The 22222-nt window shown below is 42.9% G+C and overlaps 1 protein-coding gene across 1 annotated transcript in view; it reads right to left on the bottom strand.

Moving 5' to 3' along the window:
• UGGT2 (UDP-glucose glycoprotein glucosyltransferase 2) overlaps window positions 1-22222 on the bottom strand; it is a 459065-nt gene that overhangs the window by 124828 nt on the left and 312015 nt on the right. Inside the window, exon 29 of the mRNA XM_077297152.1 lies at window positions 17494-17579. Coding sequence (XP_077153267.1) covers window positions 17494-17579 — 86 coding nt within the window. The remainder of the gene's footprint in view (window positions 1-17493; window positions 17580-22222) is intronic.

Below are 22222 nucleotides of genomic sequence, written 5' to 3'. Positions count from 1 at the left end.
CAGGTGTTTCACAGGAATTTTTGGAATGTTTAAATAAAAATGAACATTTAACTTTTTTTCACACAAAATTTACTTCAGCTCCAATTTGTTTTATTTTACCAAGGGTAACAGGAGAAAATGGACCCCAAAAGATGTTGTACAATTTGTCCTGAGTACGCCGATACCCCATATGTAGGGGTAAACCACTTTTTGGGCACATGACAGAGCTCGGAAGCGAAGGAGTGCCATTTGACTTTTCAATGCAAAATTGACTGGAATTGAGATGGGACGCCATGTTGCGTTTGGAGAGCCCCTGACATGCCTAAACATTGAAACCTCCCACAAGTGACACCATTTTGGAAAGTAGACCCCTTAAGGAACTTATCTAAATGTGTGGTGAGCACTTTGACCCACCAAGTGCTTCACAGAAGTTTATAATGCAGAGCCGTAAAAATAAAAAATCATATTTTTTCACAAAAGTGATCTTTTTGCCCCCAATTTTTTATTTTCCCAAGGGTAAGAGAAGAAATTAGACCACAAAAGTTGTTGTTCAATTTGTCCTGAGTACAACGATACCCCATATGTGGGGGTAAACCACTGTTTGGGCGCATAGCAGAGCTCGGAAGGGAAGGAGCGCCATTTGACTTTTCAATGCAAAATTGACTGGAATTGAGATGGGACACCACGTCGCGTTTGGAGAGCCCCTGATGTGCCTAAACATTAAAACCCCCCACAAGTGACACCATTTTGGAAAGTAGACCCCCTAAGGAACTTTTCTTGATGTGTTTTGAGAGCTTTGAACCCCCAAGTGTTTCACTACAGTTTATAATGCAGAGCCGTGAAAATTAAAAAAAAATTTTTTTCAGAAAAATGATTTTTTAGCCCCCAGTTTTGTATTTTCACAAGGGTAACAGAATAAATTGGACTCCAAAAGTTGTTGTCCAATTTGTCCTGAGTACGCTGATACCCCATATGTGGGGGGGAACCACTGTTTGGGCGCATGGCAGAGCTCGGAAGGGAAGGAGCGCCATTTGGAATGCAGACTTAGATGGATTGGTCTGCAGGCGTCACGTTGCATTTGCAGAGCCCCTGATGTACCCAAACAGTACAACCCCCCCACAAGTGACCCCATATTGGAAACCAGACCTCCTGAGGAACTTATCTAGATGTGTTTTGAGAGCTTTGAACCCCCAAGTGTTTCACTACAGTTTATAATGCAGAGCCGTGAAACTAAAAATGCTTTTTTTTTTTTCAGAAAAATGATTTTTTAGCCCCCAGTTTTGTATTTTCTCAAGAGTAACAGGATAAATTGGACCCCAAAAGTTGTTGTCCAATTTGTCCTGAGAACGCTGATACCCCATATGTCGGGGGGAACCACTGTTTGGGCGCATGGCAGAGCTCGGAAGGGAAGGAGCGCCATTTGGAATGCAGACTTAGATGGATTGGTCTGCAGGCGTCATGTTGCATTTGCAGAGCTCCTGATGTACCCAAACAGTATAAACCCCCCATAAGTGACCCCATATTGGAAACTAGACCTCCCAAGGAACTTATCTAGATGTGTTGTGAGAACTTTGAACCCCCAAGTGTTTCACTACAGTTTACAACGCAGTGCTGTGAAAATAAAAAATCCTTTTTTTCCCACAAAAATGATTTTTAGCCCCCTAAATTTTTATTTTCCCAGAGATAACAAGAGAACTTGGACCCCAAAAGTTGTTATCCAATTTGTCCCGAGTACGCTGATGCCCCATATGTTGGGGTAAACCCCTGTTTGGGTGCACGGGAGAGCTCGGAAGGGAAGGAGCACTGTTTTACTTTTTCAACGCAGAATTTTCTGGAATTGAGATCGGACGCCATGTCGCGTTTGGAGAGCCCCTGATGTGCCTGAACAGTGGAAACTCCCCAATTCTACCTGAAACTAATCCAAACACACCCCTAGCCCTAATCCCAACTGTAACCCTAACCACACCCCTAACCCTGACACACCCCTAATTCTAATCTCAACCCTAATCCCAACCGTAAATGTAATCCAAACCCTAACCCTAACTTTAGCCCCAACCCTATCCCTAACTTTAGCCCCACCCTAACTTTAGCTCCAACCCTAGCCCCAACCCTAACCCTAGCCCTAACCCTAACCCTAGCCCTAACCCTAACCCTAGCCCTAACCCTAGCCGTAACCCTAACCCTAACCCTAGCTCTAACCCTAGCCCTAATGGGAAAATGGAAATAAATACATTTTTTTAATTTTATTATTTTTCCCTAACTAAGGGGGTGATGAAGGGGGGTTTCATTTACTTTTATAGCGTTTTTTATATCGGATTTTTATGATTGGCAGCTGTCATACACTAAAAGACGCTATTTATAGCAAAAAAGTTTTTGCGTCTATATTTTGAGACCTATAATTTTTCCGTATTTTGGTCCACAGAGTCATGTGAGGTCTTGTTTTTTGCGGGACGAGTTGACGTTTTTATTGGTAACATTTTCAGACATGTGACAGTTTTTGATCACTTTTTATTCCGATTTTTGTGAGACAGAATGACCAAAAACCAGCTATTCATGAATTTCTTTTGGGGGAGGCGTTTATACCGTTCCACGTTTGGTAAAATTGATAAAGCAGTTTTATTCGTCGGGTCAGTACGATTACAGCGATATCTAATTTATATCATTTTTTTATGTTTTGGCGCTTTTATACGATAAAAACTATTTTATAGAAAAAATAATTATTTTGGCATCGCTTTATTCTGAGGACTATAACTTTTTTATTTTTTTGGTTATGATGCTATATGGCGGCTCGTTTTTTGCGGGACAAGATGACGTTTTCAGCGGTACCATGGTTGTTTATATCCATCTTTTTGATCGCGTGTTATTTCACTTTTTGTTCGGCGGTATGATAATAAAGCGTTGTTTTTTGGCTCGTTTTTTTTTTCTTACGGTGTTCACTGAAGGGGTTAACTAGTGGGACAGTTTCATAGGTTGGGTCGTTACGGACGCGGCGATACTAAATGTGTACTTTTATTGTTTTGTTTTTTTTTTAGATAAAGAAATGCATTTATGGGAATAATATTTTTTTTTTTTCTTCTTTATTTAGGAATATTTTTATTTTTTATTTTTTACACATGTGGAATTTTTTTTTTTTTACTTTTTTACTTTGTCCCAGGGGGGGGACATCACAGATCGCCGATCTGATAGTGTGCACAGCACTCTATCAGATCGGCGCTCTCACTCACATCGCTGCAGGCTGTAGCTTTCATCTGCAGCCTGCTCCGGACCCGGAAGTACTCCCTGCAGGACCCGGATGCAGCCCCGCGGCCATTTTGGATCCGGGGCCTGCAGGGAGGAGACGCTCGGTACAAGGTGAGTACATTCCCTTGTACCAATCATCTCAGGGAAGCCCGCAGAGAGCCCCCTCCCTGTGCGATGCTTCCCTGTACCTCTGGTACACCGTGATCATGTTTGATCGCGGTGTGCTGGGGGTTAATGTGCCGGGGGCGGTCTGTGACCGCTCCTGGCACATAGTGCCGGATGTCAGCTGCGATAAGCAGCTGACACCCGGCCGCGATCGGCCGCGCTCCCCCCGTGAGCGCGGCCGATTGGCTATGACGTACTATCCAGTCACTGGGAATTAAGTCCCAGGTCACCTTGACGGGATAGTACGTCATATGGGATTAAGGGGTTAAAGATTTTTCTGTATTTTCATGACTATGAAAATTGTACATTCACACTGAAGGCATCAGAACTATGAATTAACACATTTGGAATTATATACTTAACAAAAAAGCGTGAAAACTGAAATTATGTCTTATATTCTAGGTTCTTCAAAGTAGTCACCTTTTGCTTTGATGACTGCTTTGCACACTCTTGGCATTCTCTTGATGAGCTTCAAGAGGTAGTCACCGGGAATGGTTTTCAATTCACAGGTGTGCCCTGTCAGATTTAGTAAGTGGGATTTCTTGCCTTATAAATGGGGTTGTGACCATCAGTTGTGTTGTGCAGAAGTCTGTTGAATACACAGCTGATAGTCCTACTGAATAGGCTGTTAGAATTTGTATTATGTCAAGAAAAAAGCAGCTAAGTACAGAAAAACGAGTGGCCATCATTACTTTATGAAATGAAAGCCAGTCATTCCGAAAAACTGGACAAACTTTGAAAGTGTCCCCAAGTGCAGTGGCAAAAACCAAGCACTACAAAGAAACTGGCTCACATGAGGACCGCCCCAGGAAAGGAAGACCAAGAGTCACCTCTGCTTCTGAGGATAAGTTTATCCCAGTCACCAGCTTCAGAAATTGCAGGTTACCAGCAGCTCAGATTAGAGACCAGGTCAATGCCACACAGAGTTCTAGCAGCAGACACATCTCTACAACAACTGTTAAGAGGAGACTTTGTGCAGCAGGCCTTCAAGGTAAAATAGCTGCTAGAAAACCACTGCTAAGGACAGGCAACAAGCAGAAGTGACTTGTTTGGGCTAAAGAACACAAGGAATGGACATTAGACCAGTGGACATCTGTGCTTTGGTCTGATGAGTCCAAATTTGAGATCTTTGGTTCCAACCACCGTGTCTTTGTGCGATGCAGAAAAGGTGAACGGATGGACTCTACATGCCTGGTTCCCACCATGAAGCATGGAGGAGGAGGTGTGATGGTGTGGGGGTGCTTTGCTGGTGACACTGTTGGGGATTTATTCAAAATTGAAGGCATACTGAACCAGCATGGCTACCACAGCATCTTGCAGCGGCATGCTATTCTATCCAGTTTGCGTTTATTTGGACCATCATTTATTTTTCAACAGGACAATGACCCCAAACACACCTCCAGGCTGTGTTAAGGGCTATTTGACCAAGAAGGAGAGTGATGGGGTGCTACGCCAGATGACCTGGCCTCCACAGTCACCAGACCTGAACCCAATCGAGATGGTTTGGGGTGAGCTGGACCGCAGAGTGAAGGCAAAAGGGCCAACAAGTGCTAAGCATCTATGGGAACTCCTTCAAGATTGTTGGAAGACCATTCCCGGTGACTACCACTTGAAGCTCATCAAGAGAATGCCAAGAGTGTGCAAAGCAGTCATCAAAGCAAAAGGTGGCTACTTTGAAGAACCTAGAATATAAGACAATTTCAGTTGTTTCACACTTTTTTGTTAAGTACATACAGTATTTCTATATGTGCTAATTCATAGTATTCATGCCTTCGGTGTGAATGTACAATTTTCATAGTCATGAAAATACAGAAAAATCTTTAAATGAGAAAGTGTGTCCAAACTTTTGGTCTGTACTGTATATATATATATATATATATATATATATATATATATATATATATATATATATATATATATATATATATATATATATATATACACATGCACACACACACACACACTGTGTATATTGTACATACAGTGGGGTGAAAAAGTGTTTGCACTCTTCCTGATTTCCTCTCCTATTACATGTTTGTCATGCTTAAATGTTTCAGATCACCAAACAAATTTACATATTAGACATTTGAGTATTACATAAAGATAGCACAAGTACATACAAAATGCAGTTTTTAAAATTTAAATGAAGACCTTTATTATTAAGGGAAACAGAAATATAAACCTACAGGGTCCTGTGTGAAAAGTGTTGGCCTCCCCCACTTAAAACATATATTAACTGTAGTTTATCACATCTTTGGGAAGCAGAGTTCAAATTCCTCAAAAGCTAAACTTCATGCTGCAATCTAAAGAAATTCTGGAACAAAGGAGAAACAAAGTAATTGAGATTCATCAGCCTGGAAAAGGTTGTAAAGCCATTTCTAAAGCTTTGGGACTCCAGCGAACCACAATGAGAGCCATTATCCACAAATGGTGATAACATGAAACAGTGGTGAACCTTCCCAGGAATTGCTGGCTGACCAAAATTACCCTAAGAGCACAGAAACAACTCATCCAAGTGGTCACAAAACAATCCCACAACAACATCCAAACAACTACAGGCCTCACTTGCCTCAGTTAAGGCCAGTGTTCAGGACTCCACCATAAGAAAGAGACTGGGCAAAAATGGCCTTCATGGCAGAGTTCCAAGTTGAAAACAACTGTTGCGCAATAAGAACATAAAGGCTCTTCTCAGTTTTGCCAGAAAACATCTTGAAGATCCCCGAGTCTTTTGGGAGAATACTCTGTGGACCGACGAACCAAAAGTGGCTAAAGGTGGCCCAACCAGTTATTAGGTTTAGGGGGTATTGACTTTTTCTCACAGGGCCCTGTAGGTTTGGATTCATTTTTCCCTTAAAGGGAACCTGTCAGCAGGAATGTGCTGAGCAACCTACACACAGTGTTCGTTTGCCGCCGTTTTACTGAATAAAATGGTTGTGGTTGTTGCTTAATCTTTATTTGCAATTTTCAGTTAATAAGATTCTCGTACCTTGGGGTAGACCTATGGTGGGGGGCCTTTATGTGGTGCTCTGCTTACATATTCATCTGTTTGACTTATGGCAGGTCACTGATCCCTCAGTAACCAGCCCCCTATTTAACTTACTGTATATCTTATTGTTTGAAAAAAATTCTTCCTCAAAATAGATAGATGCTACTGCGCAGGTGGGGCCATCTTGGTGGAGACACATTTTTATTTTTCCTCTGGCAAAATGGATCTCCGAATTATGCTACTGCGCAAGCACGACTAGTGCCAATTTGAGGATTTTTTTCTCAAGAAACATATTACTAAATAAAATGAAAATCTGGCTATTATAGATCCAATCATGTTACACCGCTGGTGCCTGCATAATGAATGACATTTTTTTTTCAAAACAATAAGATATACAGTATGTAAAAGAGTGGGCAGGTCCCTGAGGGATCAGTGACCGATCTTAGGCCATACAGATGAATATCTAGGCAGAACACCGCATAAAGCCCCACACATGAGTCCGCCCTGAAGCAAGAGAATCTCAATAACCCCTTTCAGACGTTGGGCTAATAGTACGCCCACATTGGACTCCCTCTGTTTGGTGCAGGCTCTAGCGCTGAGCCCACACGTTTCCGGGCACATGACAGCTGATCTATACAGCTGACAAGCGCCCCCAAAAGCAGCGGGTGGAATCTCAATCTCTGACAGCGCCATGATCACGGGTCACCGATGGGTCGGCATGACAACCAGAGGTCTGTAGCAGACATTATGATTGTCATTGCCAGATTGCTATGAGCGCTGCCCCGATGTGACGTCAGTGACTGCTCCAAGCCAGTAGAGGTCATTGCAGGGCAAAACAGGTACGTAGTTAGTAAATACCTGCCTGCAAGTGATTTTCCTCATAGCAAAAAATAAGCAAAGTCTAGATAACCCCTTTCAATGATTTATGTGCATGTTATAAATTCATAGTAAAGATTATACTTTATTATTAGGGATGAGCGAATAGCTTCTGATAACTCCTTATCCTAACAGCTATAGCGCTTACCGAATAGGTGTATCTGGAACTCGGATACCTGGAGCGCTCCCGATAATCAGCTCATCGGCGCCACAGCTGCATGTGGCACGGCTGTGTGACAGTCACAATACATGTATGGAGAGGCAACAAACAGGCTCCCCACACAGCCGCAACACATGTAGCTGCGGCACCGAACAGCTGATTATCAGGAGCGCTGCAGGTATCCGGGTTCCAGATACAACCATTCCGTAAGCGCTATTAGGATAAGGAGTTATCCAGAGCGATTCGCTCATCCTTATTTATAATATTTTAATGCTCTTGCTCATCTTCTATCTACCCCATCCTTTCTTTGCCCTTAAATAAACCATTTTCTAGTAGCGCTATACATTAATGTAAGGATTATCATTATTCTGTTTTTTTATTTGAAGGATCAACAACTTAAATTTCTTTGTACATTCTCACTTAAAATAGATCACACTTCAGCCCAAAGTTACATGCACACAGCTCTTTAATTAGTACCTCGCAAGTAAAATTAACTAAAGTATTTTGAAAATCAATATCTTTGTACAGTCATCCTGGCAGTGTCCAGAAAAATGGCATTCACTAAGAAAAGCATAATTAACTGCACAAAAATTAAAGGACATTTTACTCTAAAATGCAGCAGTTCATGATCAAACTATATTACATTTTAATACAGAGTCATATTAGGAAATTTAAACTTTAAAATATCATTTTATTGTGAGCCCTTGCAGAAATAATTTCATCAAGGCAGTTTATGACAAAAGGCATTTAAGTGACAGGAGAAAGGTGATATCACTGTCAATTACCAGAGCATAGATCAAAAGTGCACATTGACTGTCTGCCAAGCTCAAGTCTATTATCCTGGCATTAAATATTTACAATCCCTTTCTGAATCTGCCTAAACCGGTAAAGAGCACAGCTTTAACCCCTTCTGCCCCGGGACTGTTTTCACCTGCCTGACAAGCAAGATTTTACAATTCTGACCAGCATCATTTTATGTGGTTATAGCTCTGGAACACTTTAACGGATCCCACCGATTCCGAAATGGTTTTCTCGTGACATATTGCACTTCATGATAGCAATAAAGATTGTTCCATATGACTTGCATTTATTTGTGAAAATATCGGAAATTTGGTGACAATTTGTAAAGTTTTGAAATTTTCAAACTTAATTTTTATGCCCTTAAATCAGCATTATGTCACAGAAAATAGTTTAAAAATAACATTTCCCACATGTCTTCTTTATATCAGCAAATTTTGAAACATTTTTCTTTGTTAGGAAGTTGCAAGGGTTAAAAGTTGACCAGCAATTTCTCAATTTTCCAATAAAATTTACAAAACCAATTTTTTTTTTTTCAGAGCGACCACATCACATTTGAAGTGACTTTGAGGGGTCTATATCACAGAAAATACTTAAAAGTGACACCATTCTAAAAAACTGCACCCCTAAAGGTATTCAAAACCAGATTCAAGAAGTTTATTAACCCTTCAGGTGCGTCACAGGAATTAATGGAATTTAGAAGGAAAAAATTAACATTTGTCTTTTTTTTCACAAAAATTTTACTTAAGTTAAGACCAATTTTTTTTTATTTTCGCAAGGGTAAGAAGAGAAATTTCACAACAAATTTTGGCATCCATTTTTTTCCCTGAGTGTGCAGAGAAGCTACTGTTTGGGCACACGGCAGGGCTCAGAAAGGATGGAGGGACATCTGGGAACGCAGATTTTGATGGAATGTCCTGCGGGCGTCATGTTGCATTTGGAGAGCCCCTGATGTGCCTAAACAGTGGAAGCCCCCCCAAGTGACCACATTTTGGAAGCTAGACCCACAAAATGTTTTCTTAGCCCCAATTTTTTTTTATTTTCACAAGGTGAACAGGAGAAATTGCACAACAAATTTTGGTGTACAGTGCAAAGCTCAGAAGGGAAGAAGCGCCATACTGGAATTCATATTTTGCTGGAATGGTTTGAGGGTGCCACATTTGTAAAGCCCATGAGGTGCCAGAACAGCAGAACCCCCCATAAGTGGCCCCATTTTACAATCTACACCTCTCAAATAATTTATCTACCGGTGTAGTGATGATATTGACACAAGTGTGTCACAGAATTGTATCCCAATGTGCAGTGAAGAAAAAATAATTATGTTTTTGCCACCAAACTTTTGATTTAGCCCCATAATTTATTTTTACACTTGGGAATGGGTAAAAATGGTACCAAAATTCATCCCACAATTTCTGCTGAATGAGGAAATATCCCATAGGTGACTGTACAGTACTGCTTAGCCACACGGCGAGACTCAGGAGGGCTGCAGCGCTATTTTACTCCTGGAGTGCAGATTTTGCTAAAATAGTTTGCAGACTCCACATACAGAGGCCCTAAGTGCTAGAAAAGCAGAATCCCCCCTTGAAGCGACCCCATTTTGGAAACTATACCCCTTTCAGTATTTATCTACAGGTGTAATGACAATTTTAACTCCATGGGTGTTTTCCAGAAACAAGCAGCAGTGGATGTTGCTGACAGAAAATTGCAAATTGCCATTGTAGTGTCTAGTACGTTGCAGTTATCAGTACATTGTGTCATCAGTACATTAGTATTGTTCAGTACGTTGTGATGCCCAGCTAAGGCTTCTGGAGACATGCACCTGTAAATTAGGCAGGATCTCATCACTACATAAATGCCAAACATATGGAGGCTAAATGTGGTTTAGGCACACTGTGGAGCTCAGAAGAGAGGGGGCATTTGGATTTGGGAGTGCAGAATTTGTAGAATTTCATTTGGGGGGTGAGTAGCTGAAGTGTTTTTCCAGACCTCTGTACTACCAGTAACATGGAAGCCCCCTATATTTCCGTTAAGAGATGACAGATCTGAATGGGGACTTGTTTTTTTGTGGATTGATTTGAAGCTTTTGTAGGGAACATTTTACATAACATTTGGGATCACATTTATCCGGCGCTCTACGTTGAGCACTTACATTAGGGTTTACATCTAAATCTACGAGTAAAGTGATTCAGATGAGACCTACGAAGGATCTACTCGCTATAATGTGGCAGCAGAGTTACTCTGGACTCAGTCTGGCCTCTGTTCAGTGATATCCTTTTCAGAGGTGCACAAAATTGTGGTCGACCACGCTTTTATGCACGCCTAAAAAGACTGACACTGCCGGATCATAGAAAGCCATGAGTAGAGTAGGTATTGGTGTGCACTCAAGGTCACTTTAGAAGCTAGGAGCTACTAGAACGGACTGTATTGGTCCCTGAAATAAATAGCAAAAATTCACCGCTAACTCTAATGGAATGATTTGCAACCATTTGTGAAATTTTATTTTAGACAAAAAAGATAAGTGTCAAGTTACAAAAATTGGTCCAAAACCCAGTAGACACCTGACGTTTCGACCCTCCCAGGTCTTAATCATGGGGTTTACTTGGGTTCAAAAGGAATGGGGGCCAGGGTTAGGGAACAGCCGTATAAAAGCTTCCATGCGGATAATGGTAGGCTGTAAATAAATGGTAACCTTTGGAGGATATGTAATGTACCAGGTAATGATAATAGGTCAGAGGTAACCTGAAGAGTCTTTCAATGGAGGCCCGGTAGAGTCCTGTGCAACAAAAAGCGTTGCTTTTTGCACGGGATATATTTTCCGTATCTGGTATGGTAAGATATACGTGTTGTTTCGTACTTATAGTCAGAATAGTGCCAATCATTGGTGGCCAATGGTGGTAACTGCATCCTGAGGCTGTAGAACCTTCCTAGATATGCTTGCGCCCTGCTCCCCTGGCTGGAGTGGGATCATAGAAGGCCAAACGGCATCCCCAGTGCCTCCATCTGCCTCATTATAGGGTATCTTCCACCGGGGATTCCATCTGAATCACGTTTTTTTCAGAGATTTACACGGAAACCATGGTGTAAATGCTCAGTGTATAGTGCAGGATAAATGTGAGCAAAGCCTTAGTTCGATCTTTGAAATCAACAATAGGTAAAGAATTGACACTACGGTCACTATTGACACCTGCATCACAGGGATTATACGCCTGTGATCAGTGCTAGCACTGATTGTGGGCATCGCTGCAAGGTATCACCTCTTACATAGAGTTGACACACATACTAGATCGCAGTGGCGCTCCACGTGATCCTGTGCATTCATGGCGCCGTATATATACCCTGCTGTGCAGGGTACGGCGCATGTCAGGAGGGGTTTAATGCACAAAAAGGGAGGATGCATTGGAAAAACCAATGCCGTATCACAGTATTCCTTGTTCCGCTCTGCTGGTCTGTGTTAGATTATAACCAAAAACAATAATATTTTATTTATATAGCGCAAACATATTCCGCAGCACTTTACATTATAGAGGGAACTTGTACAGACAATAGACATTACTCATAACAAACACAGTTCAAAACAGATACCAAGAGGAGTGAGGGCCCTGCTCGCAAGCTTACAAACTATGAGGAAAAAGGGGAGACTTGAGAGGTGGATGGTAACAATTGCATCATCAAATATCATCATAATTATTGAGTAGCATGAGAAGCACTTTAAAAAAAAAAAAAGAAACAAAAAACCCCCGATATTACTAACAGTCGAACGTCACAACTACTTATTAATTTGGAAAGATTAATATAAACAGAAGGGTGCTAGAATATTTAGTTAACGTCCAACCTTGAATCAGTGATAAAATCTCAAAATACAACCATATTTAACAACCAATAGATGGAAAAAAAATAAGCAATTATTTTAGCATAATGACTACACTGTGTGCACAATTAGGCAATTTGTATTTTTGATGATTAATTATTGAACAGCTACAGTGCTGTTGTTCAATCCAAAAGGTTAATAAACCTGAATATTTAAGAAAGGAAAAGTAAGGTTTTGCCTTAGGAGAATATCTGTGTATGCAGAATTACTGGACAACTATTAGTTTGCAGAATTTTTATGCAAGTAAGGCTACTTTCACACTAGAGTTTTTCGGCGGACGTCGCAATGCTTCGTTTAGGAGAAAAAACATATCCTGCAAAGTTGTCTGCAGGATGCGGTTTTTCCCCATAGACTTACATTACCGATGTATTGCGACGTATCGCCACACGTCGGCTCCGTCGTGTTTTGGCGCACCGCCGCCACAAAAAAAGTTACATGTAACGTTTTTTTGTGCGTCTAGTCCGCCATTTTCGACCGCGCATGCACGGCCGAAACTCCGCCCCTCCTCCCCGGTCCTTACAATGGGGCAGCGGAAGCATTGTAAGACTGCTTCCGCTGCCCCCGTTGTGCTTTTCTTTCACAGCATGTGTTGGCTCGACGCACTGCGACGGGCCCGTACCGACGCTAGTGTGAAAGCAGCCTAAACGAAAAAAGTGAATTTTTCCATCTCAATTGTTTATCATCTGTTAAAGTAAGAATAATAACCAAACTTCTCAAAATGTACAGACAGACATTTCTGACACTTAAAATATACAGTGGGTACGGAAAGTATTCAGACCCCTTGAGATTTTTCACTATTTCATTGCAGTCATTTGGTAAATTCAAAAAAGTTCATTTTTTTCTCATTAATGTACCCTCTGCACCCCATCTTGACTGGAAAAAAAAACAAATGTAGAAAATTTTGCAAATTTAATAAAAAAGAAAAACTTAAATATCACATGGTCATAATATTCAGACCCTTTGCTCAGACACTCATATTTAAGTCACATGCTGTCCACTTCCTTGTGATATCTTCTTGAGATGGTTCTAATCCTTCATTGGAGTCCAGCTGTGTTTAATTAAACTGATAGGACTTGATTTGGCACACACCTGTCTATATAAGACCCCATAGCTCACAGTGCATGTCAGACCAAATGAGAATCATGAGGTCAAAGGAAATGACCAAGGAGCTCAGAGACAGAATTGTGGCAAGGCACAGATCTGGCCAAGGTTACAAAGGGATTTCTGCAGTACTCAAGGTTCCTAAGAGCACAGTGGCCTCCATAATCCTTAAATTGAAGAAGTTTGGGACCACCAGAAGTCTTCCTAGAGCTGTCTGTCCAGCCAAACTGAGCAATCATGGGAGAAGAGCCTTGGTGAGAGAGGTAAAGAAGAACCCCAAGATCACTGTGGCTGAGCTCCAGAGATGTAGTAGGGAGATGGGATAAAGTTTCACAAAGTCAACTATCACTGCAGGCCTCCACCAGTCAGGCCTTTATGGCAGAGTGGCCCGACGGAAGCCTCTTCTTAGTGCAAGACATATGAAAGCCCGCATAGTGTTTGCTAAAAAACATATGAAGGACTCCCAGACTATGAGAAATAAGATTCTCTGGACTGATGAGACGGATAAACCTTTTTGGTGATAATTTTAAGCAGTAGGTGTGGAGAAAACCAGGCACTGCTCATCACCTGCCCAATACAATACCAACAGTAAAAGATGTTGGTGGCAGCATCATGCTATGGGGATGTTTTCAGCTGCAGGGACAGTACAACTGGTTGCCATTGAAGGAAACATGAATGCGGCCAAGTACAGAGATATCCAGGATGAAAACCTCTTCCAGAGTGCTCTGGACCTCAGACTTGGCCGAAGGTTCAGCTTCCAACAAGACAATGACCCTAAGCACAGATCTAAAATAACAAAGGAGTGGCTTCAGAACAACTCTGTGACCATTCTTGACTGGCCCAGCCAGAGCCCCGACCTAAACCCAATTGGGCATCTCGGGAGAGACCTGAAAATGGCTGTCCACCAACGTTCACCATCTAACCTGATGGAACTGGAGAGGATCTGCAAGGAAAAATGCCAGAGGATCCCCAAATCCAGGTGTGAAAAACTTGCTGCATCATTCCCAAGAAGACTCATGGCTGTACTATACTTATGACCATGTGATATTTCAATTTTTCTTTTTGGAATAAAATTGCAAAAATAACTACATTTCAGTTTTTTTCCAGTCAAGATGGGGTGTAGAGTGTACATTATTGAGGAAAAAATGATTTTTTTTGCATTTACCAAATGGCTGCAATGAAACAAAGAGTGAAAATTTTAAAGGGGTATGAATACTTTCTGCACCCACTGTATATATATGACCAACATTGCCACTTTTCTTTTCAATAACAGTCATAAGCATTCCATCCATACAGTCTCTCAGTTTCTTAATCTGTTGACAATCAACTTTTTGGGCAGCACCAACCACAAGCTACCAGACACTGCTCAGAGAGGAGTTCCTTTACTGTAAAATCTCCTGTTTAAGAAGGGCTCACAAGTACTCAGTAAGTTCTTAGTTCAAGTGAGGAAGGGGCCTCGTCTTTGTTCTATCTTTAAGGCCTTGACTGGCTAGCCAACAGTTCAGTATATGAAAGCATGAGATGGAGAATTGTCCTGCATAAAAATCATGTTCGTTTTTTTTTCTTTTTAAAAGATGTCGACTTTCCTGTAGCACTGCTTAAAAAAATGTCATCTAAAAACTGGCAGTATGTTTGGGAGCTGATTTTGAGCTCTTGTTCAACCTAAAAAGGATCAACTAGCTTGTCAAAGAGACACTCAGTCCATAAAACATGAAAAATTTGTCTTCAGATATTTCTTGGCGCAATCTTGATATTTCAACTTCTGTGTTTTGTTCAGTGGTGATCAGGTACCACTGAACCAGGGAGGTTGCAGTTCTGGAATATGACAGCACTGAAGGATAATGGGTTCCTTGTCACTTTACATGTGATTCTTCTCATATCTTTGGCAGTTAATGTGCATCTTTTCCATGTCTCAATATCTTAGCAACTTCTGAATCCTTCTGCAAGACTTAACAGTTTTTAACTTTTCAGGGTTAGTTAAATCTCTTTTTTGGCCCATTTTATCTGAGTAAAATAAGCTGCCTAATAATTCTGCACACCTTGATAAAGGGTTTGATATTCTTAGGCCACACAGTCCCTCAAACAAAAACACACCACCTGGTCTGCTTCATCCAATAAACATTCAAGGCTATACAACTTGGAGTTGGAAAATCTGCATAAAAATTATATGGTCAAAATACTCACTTGCCTTATTATTCTGCACAAAATGTATGAATTAAACTATTAAATTAACAGAAACTTGTTCTCCATTTAAATGACGAAAATCACAAGATGTCCTATGAGAAGTAGAGGAGTTAGGGATCCAGTAAAAGGAATAATACAGGTCAGTGGTGTAAAACTTCAGCCGCAGAACATAAAAATGTAAATGGGTCTGGTACATCAAAGAAACGAGTGGTGGAGCACAAAGCGATCTACTGCAAGTGTTAGCAGCAGATGGAATCACGGAGGAAGGTTGTCTTATGGTTGCCCTTGGCTATGCACAGTGGCAAAGTTGCTATGATCGGCTAATGCAGGCTTTCCTGCACAGCCAGTCTGCGCAGTGAGTAAGGCTGTTTTCCACGGTCTTTGTTCAGTTGGTCAAATAGCACCAATGAAACAGATTAACTGCACTTTCACAAAACATGTTAGAAGGTTTGATTAATGAGGGTCATGGAGAGTATATTAACTTGTGCTTCTGCGCCTTCGTTTTGGCAACTGGTGTTGGGCTCAGTACCCAGGCCAGCAATGAACACTTCAGACATACAGTAGCTTTAAGACATGTCAAAGGTTTATGAATTTTGAACCACACATTAGGTAAGTAAACTAAATGTGATAATATTCCTATAAGGAGGGAATACTCCCGTTGTCGATGCTGTAATGAATTGAAAGTGGTATCTAGAAACTAACCTCAACAAATGCGCGTCACTTGCTAGTCCAATAACTGTGTGAGACATGATTTCTAAATCCTAACAAGCCAGAACTTGGCGACACATGGACCCCAGATCAGTTTGCAGTTCATGTGAAAATGTTCAAAAATGACTTGAATTTAAATTTATATTCACCAAAACCAGTAAACGCCTATGCAGCATCATAGCAAATGCGCAGTGTTAATATATAATAACTTGGCATGAAAAGTAATAATAATAAACTTTATTTTTATATAACGCTAACATATTCTGCAGCGCTTTACAGTTTGCACACATTATCATCGCTGTCCCCGATGGGGCTCACAATCTAAATTCCCTATCAGTATGTCTTTGGAATGTGGGAGGAAACCGGAGTACCCGGAGGAAACCCACGCAAACACGGAGAGAAGATACAAACTCTTTGCAGATGTTGTCCTGAGTGGGATTAGAACCCAGGACTCCAGTGCTGCAAGGCTGCAGTGCTATCCACTACAGCAAATTCTATATAAATATATACACATACATAGCTATAATTTATCTATATACACATAAATCGCTATACAAATGAGGGTGCATCCAGCAGATCTATCAGGTTGTTGCAGACCTACCGTATATACTCGAGTATAAGCGGTCCCGAGTATAAGCCGACTTTTGCTACGGAAAACTGAATTGTCCGCTCATCCCTGTCCTGCTATGCGTGGCTCCCCCTTCCCTGTCCTGGTATGAATGTCTCCACATCCCTGTCTGCATGCCTCCCCTGTCCCTGTCATTGTATGCATGCCTCCCCTGTCCCTGTCATTGTATGCATGCTTCCCCCTTCCCTGTCCTGGTATGAATGCCTCCTAGTTCCGTCCTTGTATGCATGCCTCCTTATTCCCTATCCCTGCGTGCATGTGTCCTATTGGAAGAAAAAAACAAAAAAACATCATACTCACCTACCTGCGCACCCTGGGTGCTGGCACTGCATCTCGTTCCAGCCGCAGGCGCCTGCCTGCAGCTCTTCCTATGCTCAGCGGACATGTGGGACCGCTCATTAAGGTGATGAATATGTGCTCCACGCCTATGGGAGTGGAGACGCGTCCATATTCATCACCTTAATGAGCGGTACCACGTGACCGCTGAGCACAGGTAGAGATGCAGGCAGGCGCCGGGACGAGATGCCAGCATCGGGTGCGCGCAGGTAGGCGAGTATGATGTGTGCGCCGGCTCCTGGCACCCGCTGCTCCACCGCCCCCCTCTCCCCCACCAGCTTTCTGTACCGTGACTCGTGTATAAGCCGAGGGGGGTGTTTTCAGCACAAAAAAAATGTGCTGAAAAACTCGGCTTATACACGAGTATATACAGTAGTTTCCAGTTGTGCAATAGTTTTTAATTTTAAAAGGTAATACTTCATCTATGTTTAAAAAAAATTGAAGTTATGTACTAGAATACGTACGAGACAATATGGTAAATATCTTCTGATCTTCCTTTACGAAGCTGCAGCAGCCATGCCCCTGGATTGGCCTTCAACTGGAAATATCCCTATTGGGTAAAAAATAACAACTTAGATCTATAATAAAGTACCTTCACAATGTTTAGCACAAATTTCATTTATAAAACTCTTCATAAAACAATTCTTACACAGTAATTTTATTTATAAAGTACGATTTTCTGTCTTTTCAATTTGATAAACTTTTTTTTTTTTATTTGTTTATTAACCACAAAATAAGTTATACAATATACACATTTGTATTCGCTACTGTTGAGCACAATGTAGAGCATGTATATTATATGCATTGTTAAATATAGAGTAGAATGCGTACTCTTATTTATACCCAAAATAATGTTTTGTAATCTATGGAGTATTTCCAAAGGACAACAAATTGTGCATATCAAATTATTTACATCATGTAAACTATATGGGTACGTGCACACGCTGCAGATTTTGCTGCAGCTCTGCAGCGGATCCGCAGCTGCGGGTCCGCAGCAGTTTCCCATGCGTTTACAGTATAATGTAAACCTATGGGAAACGAAATCCGTTGTGCACATGCTGCGGAAAAAAACGTGCATTCCGCAGCATGTCAATTCTTTGTGCGGATTCCGCTGCGGGTTTACACCTGCTTCAATAGAAAACTGCAGGTGTAAACTCGCAGCGGAATCCGCAATAGAAACCGCGATAAATCCGCAGGAAAAACTGCAGCGGTTTTGCCCTGTGGATTTATCAAATCCGCTGCGGAAAAATCCGCAGCCCTCACAGATACGTGTGCACATACCGTATAAGTAGAAACATGGAACCATGAATATACAAAGATCCTAAACTACAACTACAACTATAATAACTACTAAATTTAGTAAACTTTCATTTAAATAATCAGTAACATATAAATGTGCTAGTCTAGATGTTCAAAATGAGTAAACATTTCTAAGGCTTCTTTCACACTAGCGTCGGGCTGAGGTCCCCGACGCTAGCGTTGTCTCCGCCGCACAACGGGTGCAGCGGATGCATTTTTCCAGCGCATCAGCTGCCCCATTGTGAGGTGCGGGGAAGTGCGTGGAGGTGGGGGCGACGGACCGTCGGTTGCGACGTGTGGCAATGCGTCGCAAATGCGTCGCTAATGTTAGTCAATGCTGAAAAAACGCATCCTGCAAGCACTTTTGCAGGATGCGTTTTTTCGGCAAAACGACGCATTTGCGACGTATTGCAGTTAACGCTAGTGTGAAAGTAGCCTTATATAGGGAGAATTCATGTAAAACAATGTAATGTTATGTTATGTAATAACATACCGTAACATAACTTTTTTTTATATTTTCAATGACACAGCCATTTGAGGGTTTTTTTGTGGGACATGTTGCGATTTTTTTTTTTTTTTAATTACGGTACACCATATATTGTAACTTGCAGTGTTACAGAAAAATTTGAAGTGCGGTGAAATTGTGAAGAAAACCCTGCAATTTCTCCATTGTTTTCTTGGGAATTGTTTTTACAGTACTGATTCTGCGATAAAAATTACCTGGCAACTTACTTAGCAGGGACAGTATCATTATAGCAAAACTAAACTTTGATTTTTCTTATGATGTTTTATGGGTGAAAAAAGAATGAAAAAAATCGGAAAGAAAACCCAAACAAAAACAAATTTTGTCGCCTTTTTCTGACACTCATAACTTTTTCAGATAACCATCAACTGAGAGGACTTGTTTATTTATATCTTTGCTGAATGTTTCATTTATAACATTGTCTGGGGATGATGTGACCAGGAGACCTAGTCCCAAGAGGCCGGTCTTTGGTGGCTTCGTCCCGTCCCCGTCCCCCCTCCCACTGACTGACAGGTCTGTCCCTACAGATGTGTATAGATCTCTATCTAGTTCTGGGGCAGCAGGGTGGGGAGACACCGGCTTTTAAAATAAGTTTTGCCTAAAACACAGCAAGATTTCAGTTTAAAATATTCACAGCTGGAAAGAGGGATTTTTGGTTCTTACCGTAAAATCTCTTTCTTGGAGCCTTCATTGGGGGACACAGGTAACCATGGGTGTATGTTGCTGTAGCTAGGAGGCTGACACTATGCAAATAAAGAACAAGTAACTCCTCCCCGGCAATATACACCCTCCGACAGGCACCAGGCAACTCAGTTGGTGCAAAAGCAGTAGTAGGAACAGGTAATATAAAACTCAACCTATGTACCAACCCACAACAATGTCACGTTGGCCAACACGGTACAACTTAAAGGGAGGGTGCTGTGTCCCCCAATGAAGGCTCCAAGAAAGATTTTATGGTAAGAACCAAAAATCCCTCTTTCTTTCTCGCTTCATTGGGGGACACCGCTAACCATGGAACGTCCAAAAGCAGTCCCTAGGGCGGGATATTCTGCCGAAAAATAGAAGTTAGGTTGGCCGGTGAGAAACCGCCGCCTGCAGTATCTTCCTACCCAGGCTCGCATCTGCAGAAGCCTGAGTATGCACCTTGTAAAATTTTACAAAGGTGTGAATGGATGACCATGTTGTGGCCTTGCAAACTTGCAAGGCCGAAGCTTGGTGGCGAACTGCCCAGGAAGCTCCCACAGCTCGGGTAGAGTGAGCCCTCACCCCCGAAGGAGGCCACCTGTCTTGGACACGGTATGCCTCCAGAACCGCTGAACGGATCCAACGAGCAATTGTGGACTTTCGACGACCTTCCGAGATGATGAACAGAGAATCGGCCTGACAAAAGGAAGCAGTTCTGGCAAGATAGATCCGGATAGCCCTGACCACATCGAACTTGTGAAGGGATTTCTCCAAGGGATGAACCGGGGAAGGGCACAAGGAAGGGAGGACAATGTCCTCATTGATGTGAAAGGCTGAGACTACCTTCGGTAAGAAGGACGGAACCGGTCTAAGAACCACCTTGTCCTGGTGGAGGACTAGAAAGGGAGAGCGACAGGACAACGCTGCCAGTTCCGAGACTCTCCTAATCGAGGTGATGGCGACCAAGAAGGCCACTTTCCACGATAGAAGTAAGAAGGAAACGTCCTGCATAGGTTCAAAAGGCGCCCGCTGGAGGGCGTCTAAGACGAGGTTGAGATCCCAAGGCTCGACAGGAGGATGATAAGGGGGAGCTATATGCGAGACCCCCTGAATAAAGGTCCTCACCTGAGGGAGGGAGGCGATGTCTCTTTGAAAAAGGATGGACAGAGCGGAAATCTGACCCTTCAAGGTGCTAAGGGAAAGACCCGAATCGAGCCCCGCTTGAAGAAAACGGAGAAGAGATGGAAGGGAAAAGGTCATAGGAAACATACCGTTGACCTCGCACCATCGGAAAAAGGCCTTCCAACATCTGTGGTAGATACACGAGGAAGCCGGTTTCCTCGCCCTTATCATAGTCTGGATGACGCTGTGAGAAAAACCCACGTCCTTCAGGACCGCGGCCTCAACGGCCATACCATTAAATTCAGAGACCAAGAATTCGGGTGGAAGAGGGGCCCCTGCGAAAGAAGATCCGGTAAATCCGGTAGCCTCCATGGAACGTCCGATAGCATGTTCCCCAGTTCCGCGTACCAAGCCCTGCGAGGCCAATCTGGAGCTACCAAGAGCACAGGGACCCCTTCCGACTTGATCTTTTTGATGATTCTCGGGATCAAGGGGAGGGTTGGGAACAGATAGGGCATCTGGAACTGGGCCCACGAGATCACGAGAGCGTCGCATCTGACGGCCATCGGATCCCGAGATCTGGAAACGTACTGGGGAACCTTGTGGTTCGCCCGGGAGGCCATTAAGTCAACGTCTGGGACGCCCCACCGCTGACAAATCTGGCTGAAGATTGAGGGAAGGAGAGACCACTCGCCCGCCATGATGCCTTGGCGACATAGAAAGTCGGCTTCCCAATTGTCCACCCCTGGGATGTGGACGGCTGAGAGAAAGGGAACGTGGCTCTCTACCCAACGCATAATCTTTGCCACTTCCATCATGACTTGACAGCTGCGAGTCCCTCCCTGGTGGTTTATGTAAGCCACGGCTGTGGCGTTGTCTGACTGAACGCGGACCGGCTTTCCCGAGAGGAGGGACTGCCAGCGGACGAGGGCTAGGAAGATGGATCGGAGTTCCAAGAGGTTGATAGGAAGACGTGCCTCTTGAACCATCCAGCGGCCCTGGGCCGTGAGGTGGAGAAAGGCCGCTCACCAACCCTGGAGACTGGCGTCGGTGGTGATGACCTGCCAGCGGGGAGGGAGAAATGACCTCCCGCGCAGAATGGAGGTGGACAGCGTCCACCAAGAGAGGGACTGTTTCACCTTGGAAGAAAGGCGAAAAGGACGATCCAGGGAAAGCGGATTCTTATCCCAGGCAGATAGAAGGGCCAGCTGGAGGGGATGAGAGTGGAACTGAGCATAGGGAACCGCTTCCATTGAAGTGACCATTTTCCACAGAACCCTCATGGCGAGGCGGAGGAACAGCGGGTTCGGACCCTTCAGCGCTCTGACACCCCGCCGAAGAGAAAGGAACTTCTCCTTGGGGAGGAAGACCTGAGCCTGAGAGGTGTCGGATTCCATGCCCAGGAATTCCAAGCGTTGGGTCGGGATCAAGGATGACGTCTGGTAGTTGATTATCCAACCGAGGCAAATGAGCGTGTCCAGAGTAAGCCGGAGGCTCTGGCTGCAATCCCGACGGAACGAACCCTTGATCAAGAGGTCGTCGAGGTAAGGGATTACCAGAATCCC

This window comes from Ranitomeya variabilis, chromosome 3 (assembly GCF_051348905.1).
Source record: "Ranitomeya variabilis isolate aRanVar5 chromosome 3, aRanVar5.hap1, whole genome shotgun sequence".
NCBI lineage: Eukaryota > Metazoa > Chordata > Amphibia > Anura > Dendrobatidae > Ranitomeya > Ranitomeya variabilis.
This window is presented reverse-complemented; position numbering and strand designations above follow the sequence as displayed.